Here is a 6,139-nt window from a genome sequence, read left to right on the forward strand (position 1 = left end):
GGAATTAGGTGAAGGCTGAGTCTTCCTTCTCCAAGGACAGGAGGAACGTGGCTAAGAAGCTGTGGGTCTCCCGGCTCCCCTCTTGTCCACAGCCCTCCTTCCTGCACTCCAGGGGCCAGCCGGTCAATGGCCGGGGAAGCAGGAGAGGTCCTTGGAGAGGGCTGATGGACTGGCCGAGAATGGCCAAGGACCGGAGGGTATGGTTTGGGGTCCCCAAGACACCAACTCCTTCAGATCAGTATCTCCACCACGTCGGACAAGTCCTGGACTCGGGATGTGGCCACAGAGTCCAGAGAGGCTGCCCTCTGGCTGCTGCTGCACCCTACGAGGCCATCGGACTCTGGTGCCAGGCTGGCAGAGGTGCTGTCCGGTGGGCCATCAGTTTGGGTGCTTCCATCTCTGCTCCCATGCTTGGCGTGGGCAGGGAGGGGGGCGGCAGCTGTAGACTCCTCCGAGGGTGCTCTATCTGTGGTCAGCTGAGCAGGGCCGTCCAATTGCTGCTCGCTCAACGAGAGCCCTTGCCAGCCCTGGGTCCCTGACACTGCAGCCCGAAGATAGATGGGACGGGTTTGGCGGGCCGCAGGGAGCCCTGGGAGGCCTTGCCAGGGTCTTTCCTGGAGCGTTGCTGGAGGACCTTGATCACCGCGGCTTTCTCCAGGATCTGGGCGTGGAGCACCTTTAACCTGCTTTCCATCTCCTGATGCCGGTGGCCGCCCACAAGCAGGCCCTCGTTGAAGCTGCTGCTGGGCGACGGCTGGGGAGAGTGCCGGAGGAGAGTGGTGTCGCGCTGGGCAGCGGCGGTGGCGGCTGCGTCCATGGCAAATTGCCTCATGGCGCGTTCCTCCAGATACTTCTGCTCCCACTTGGTCATGTCGGCCTCCAGCGCCAGCACCTGCTCCTCCTTCTCCCGCAGTTGTTCAGACAGTCGGAGGGCACTGAGCTCGGGGGACCCACCGTTGCTGCTGCCACCGCTGGGGGGGAGGGGGGGGCGCTTGTCTCTGCTGCGCTCGCAGGGCCTTGAGCTCCTGCTCCAGGCGCGTGCGCAGACGCAGTTCGAGCTGCTCGCGCTTCTCGCAGGAGGCCTGCAGCTGCCCCAGCGCCTGCTGCAGCCGCCCCATCTTGTCCACGTAGGCCTGCTTCTTGCGCAGCCCCTCCTCCGCCCGCGCCACGCGGCCCTGCGCGTTGCCCAGCGCCTGCTCCAGCAGCTTGGCGCGCCGCCGCGGGTCCTCGATGGCGCCGCGCAGCAGCGCCATCTCCCGCTCCAGCTTCTCCTGTTCCTGCTGCTGCTCATAGTACTGAGCAAGCAGCTTGGCCACCATGTCCTGACTGCCTGCCTGGGCCTCCTGCATCCTGCTCGCCAGGCGGCGCTTTGCAGATTCCAGCCTCTCTGGGAGATCCTGGTTGAAGTCCTGCAGCCGCCTCCTCTCCCTGTCCATCTTGTTCCGCATGGTCTTCTCCAGGGCCTCTCGCTTGGACGAAGCCTGCGTCAGGCTCTCGTGAGCCTCAGACAGCTGCTGGATTTCGCTCTCCAGCTTCTCAGCGCGGCCCGCCTTCTCCACGGAGCTCTCCAGCTCTCTCTGCAGCTGGCTGTTGTCTCTCTGCAGCCGGGCATTCTCCCTCAGCACGGCCTCCATCTGGGCCAGGTGGGCACTGCCCGTGGGGGCTGAAGAAGCCTGGCCACTCGCTGGGCCCTCCACTCCCGGTAGGCAGAGGGAACCCACGGCGGCTGGATGTGGGCGTGGAGGGTGCTCCTGAGGCTGCTGCAGGTACTGATAGTGCTGTTGTTGCTGGAGGAACATGGGAGGCACCTGTGCCTGCAGGATCCTGACTTCGGCATGCTGGAAGTGCGGGCTGCCTCTGGCGCAGTACCTTGGGTCAGCGACAGCGGCGGTCTCGTGGGTGACTCCAGTGTGGGGGTACTGAGGTGGGGGCCCACGGGGCTCTGGGCCTTCAGCAGGAGGGCCCCGAGGTGGAGGCACTTGCTGGCTGTGGGCCAGCTGCGGGAAGCTGTGGGAAGAACTCATGTGGCTGGGCACCCGGGTGCCGTTCCTCTCCAGAGACAGCTGCAGGAGCCGTTCGCTCAAGGAGCGAACGTGGCCGTGCCTCAGCTCCCGCAGCGCCTCATCCTGCTGCCGGCCTCCTCCGGGGGCCCCTCGAGGGTCACGGTCCCCAATGTGGGGCCGGGACCCCACCTGCTGGGCAGCGTAGTACTGCGAGTGGGCTTTGGCCTCTTCGTACGTGGGCAGCTCCTCGCCCTTGCTGGGCGGTGGGCACAGTCGGTAGAAGGTGTTCTCGGCCAAGTGGGGCTCACTAGCTTGGTGCTCCTGCCTGGTAGCCTGGCTGTCCTCAGGGGCCACGATCTCCAGGGAGGCCTGGGGGCTCCCGGTGTCCCCAGCTCCGGCCCCACCGTGCAGGGCCTGCTGCTGGATGGCAAGCAGCATGCGGGTCTCTGTCAGGTTGCCATAGCGAAGCTGCTCCTGGATGAGGCGGTGCAGGACCGTCCCTGAGGAGTCTTCCAGTGTCCTCATGTGTCTGCCCCTTGCACACACCTGGCTAGACAATGGGCAGCAGGCACCTGGCGCCAGCACCTGCGGAGCGCGGAGCTCGCACGGTCAGCCCAGCAGCCTGGCTGGCTTGGAGCAGCGATGCACTCTCGGCGGCGGCGCCGACACTCTGGCCGCCCGGACCCCGTGCAGCCCAGGCTCGGCCGCGCCAGAGGCGGCTGCTATGCCCCTGAGCTAATCTCTTGAAAGCCAGACTAACTTGCTTTTTTTTACCTTGATTATTGATTTATGGTGATTACACTCCTTTATTTTTTTACTATTAAACCCACTGGTGAAAGATATAAATTTTCTGGGTTCTTGTAATAAAGTGTCAATAAGCTCAAGAAGCTTTTGTCCATGTCAGATTCTTTCCAGAAGCGCTGTAAATAGGAACTTAAAGAAATTTATTTCCTAGAAGGTAAAGAATCTCTACAGACAAGCGGCTGCAGGATGGCACCCTAATTCTCCGCCCATCTTTTCTGAGATTGTTTGATCGTGAGTGGAATCACGGCAATTTCGACTGAGCGGTTTGCGGCACTGATCCCAGCCTCAGAGGCCCCAGCACTGGCCTTGCCTCACAGCAGGCTCCGATCCCGGCCTCGGAGGCCTCAGTAACGGCCTTGCCTCACAGAAGGCTCTGATGCCGGCCACTGGCCCTAGGACCAGCCTAACCCTTCAGCAGGCTCTTATCCAGGCCTCGGAGGCCCCAGCACTGGCCTTGCCTCACAGCAGGCTCCGATGCTGGCCTCACTGGCCCCAGCACTGGCCTAACCCCTCCGCAGGCTCCGATCCCGGCCTCGGAGGCCTCAGTAATGGCCTTGCCTCACAGAAGGCTCCGATGCCGGCCGCTGGCCCCGACAGGGGACAAACCCCTCAGCAGGCTCTTATCCTGGCCTTCGTGGCCCCAGCACAAGCATTGCCTCACGGCAGCTCCGATGCCAACCTCGCTGACCCCAGCACCGGCCTAACCCCTTGGCAGGCTCCGATCCCGGCCTCGGAGACCCCAGTAGTGGCCTTGCCTCACGGCAGGCTCCGATGCCGGCCATTGGCCCTGGCACCGGTCTAACTCCTCAGCTGGCTCTTATCCTGGCTTCGCTGGCCCCAGCACCGGCCTAACCCCATGGCAGGCTCCGTTCTTGGCTTTGGAGGCCTCACTAGCGGCCTTGCTTCACAGATTGCTCCGATGCTGGCCACTGGCCCTAGCACCGGCCTAACCCCTCAGCAGGCTCTGATGCTGGCCTCGCCGGCCCCAGTACCGTCCTAACCCCTCGGCAGGCTCCGATCCCAGCCTCGGAGGCCCCAGCACTGGCCTTGCCTTACAGCAGGCTCTGATGCTGGCCTCACTGGCCCCAGCACTGGTCTAACTCCTCGGCAGGCTCCAATCCTGGCCTCGGAGGCCTCACTAGTGGCCTTGCCTCACAGAAGGCTCTGATGCCAGCCACTGGCCCTAGGACCAGCCTAACCCTTCATCAGGCTCTTATCCAGGCCTTGGAGGCCCCAGCACTGGCCTTGCCTCGCGGCAGGCTTTGATGCCGGCCTCGCTGGCCCCAGCACTGGCTTAACCCCTCGGCAGGCTCCAATCCTGGCCTCGGAGGACTCACTAGCGGCATTGCCTCATAGAAGGCTCTGATGCTGGCCACTGGACCCAGTACCAGCCTAACCTCTCGGCAGGCTCTTATCCCAGCCTCGGAGGCCCCAGCACCGTCCTTGCTTCATGGCAGGCTCCGACGCTGGCCGCTGGCCCCGGCATCGGCCTAACCCCTTGGCAGGCTCCGATCCCAGCCTCGGAGGCCCCAATAGTGGCCTTGCCTCAAGGCAGGCTCCGATACCGGCCATTGGCCCCAGCACCGTTCTAACCCCTCGGCTGGTTCTTATCCTGGCTTCGCTGGCCCCAGCACCGGCCTAACCCCACTGCAGGCTCCGATCCCGGCCTTGGAGGCCTCAGTAGCAGCCTTGTCTCACAGAAGGCTCCGATGCTGGCCACTGGCCCCAGCACCAGCCTAACCCCATGGCAGGCTCCGATCCCGGCCTTGGAGGCCTCAGTAGCGGCCTTGCCTCACAGAAGGCTCCGATGCCGGCTGCTGGCCCCGGCACCAGCCTAACCCCTTGGCAGGCTCTTATCTTGGCCTTGAAGGCCCCAGCACAGGCCTTGCCTCATGGCAGGCTCCAATGCTGGCCTTGCTGACCCCAGCACCGGCCTAACCCCTCGGCAGGCTCCGATCCTGGCCTCAGAGGCCCCAGCACTGGCCTTGCCTCACAGCAGGCTCTGATGCCGGCCTCGCTGTCCTCGGCACCAGTCTAACACCTCGGCAGGCTCCAATCCCGGCTTTGGAGGCCTCAGTAGTGGCCTTACCTCACGGCAGGCTCTGATGCCAGCCATTGGCCCCGGCACTGGCCTAACCTCTCAACAGTCTCTTATCCTGGCCTCAGAGGCCCCAGCACCAGCCTTGCCTCACAGCAGGCTCCGACTCCAGACTCGTAGGCCCCATCACTGGTCTAACCTCTCGGCAGGCTTCAATCCAGGCCTCGGAGGTCTCAATAGAGGCCTTGCCTCACGGCAGGCTCCGATGTCGGCCATTGGCCCCGGCACCAGCCTAACCTCTTGGCAGGCTCTGATCCCAGCCTCGGAGACCCCAGTAGTGGCCTTGCCTCACGGCAGCCTCCGATGCTGGCCATTGGCCCCGGCACCGGCCTAAACGCTCGGCTGGCTCTTAACCTGGCATTGGAGGCCCCAGCACCGGCCTTGCCTCATGGTAGACTCCTATGCCAGCCTTGCTGGCCCCAGCACCGGCCTAACCCCTCAGCAGGCTCAGATCCCGACCTCAGAGGCCTCACTAATGGCCTTGTCTCACAGAAGGCTCCGATGCTGGCCACTGACCCCAGCACCGGCCTAACCCCTCAGTAGGCTCTTATCCTGGCCTCGGAGGCCCCAGCACCGACCTTGCCTCATGGCATGCTCCAATGCCAGCCTCGCTGGCTTCAGCACCGGCCTAACCCCTCGGCAGGCTCCGATCCTAGCCTCGGAGGCCCCAATCCTGGCCTTGCCTCATAGCAGGCTCCAATGCTGACCTCACTGGTCCCAGCACTGGTCTAACCCCCTGGCAGGCTCCAATCCCGGAGTCGGAGGCCTCAGTAGCGGCCTTACCTCACGGCAGGCTCTGATGCCGGCCATTGGCCCCGGGACCGGCCTAAACTCTCGGCAGGCTCTTATCCTGGCCTTGGAGGCCCCAGCCCCAGCCTTGTCTCACAGCAGGCTGCAATGCTGGCCGCTGGCCCCGGCATCGGCCTAACCCCTCGGCAGGCTCTGATCCCGGCCTCGGAGGCCTCAGTAGCGGCCTTGCCTCACAGAAGGCTCCGATACCGGCCACTGCTATATAAGTGGTACTCTATTTAATTTCAAATCCAATTGTTCGTTGCTTATATATTGGAACCTGTATATTAGTCAGCTGTACTGCTGCATTGATATAAAACATTATTTCCTCAAATGTTGTCTTGGGTTTGGGGATTTGATAAGTAGTTATGTCATCAGTGGGCATTTTTAGTTTTTTAATTTAGGTGGTGGCCTCTCCATTTTTCTTAATGAGTTTTTCCTGTTA

At 63.1% G+C, this 6,139-nt stretch overlaps 1 protein-coding gene across 1 annotated transcript; it reads right to left on the reverse strand.

The window, feature by feature from the left end:
* Positions 1–230: 230 nt before the first annotated feature.
* On the reverse strand, positions 231–2,528 carry LOC308274658 (angiomotin-like protein 2; the record flags this gene model as incomplete). The annotated part of the gene is given in 3 exon segments (XM_080712467.1): positions 231–548; positions 551–988; positions 990–2,528. Coding segments are annotated over 3 exon segments (2,295 nt in total).
* Positions 2,529–6,139: the final 3,611 nt, after the last annotated feature.

The sequence above is a fragment of the Muscardinus avellanarius genome (genome assembly GCF_963383645.1).
Source record: "Muscardinus avellanarius genome assembly, chromosome: 16".
Lineage (NCBI taxonomy): Eukaryota > Metazoa > Chordata > Mammalia > Rodentia > Gliridae > Muscardinus > Muscardinus avellanarius.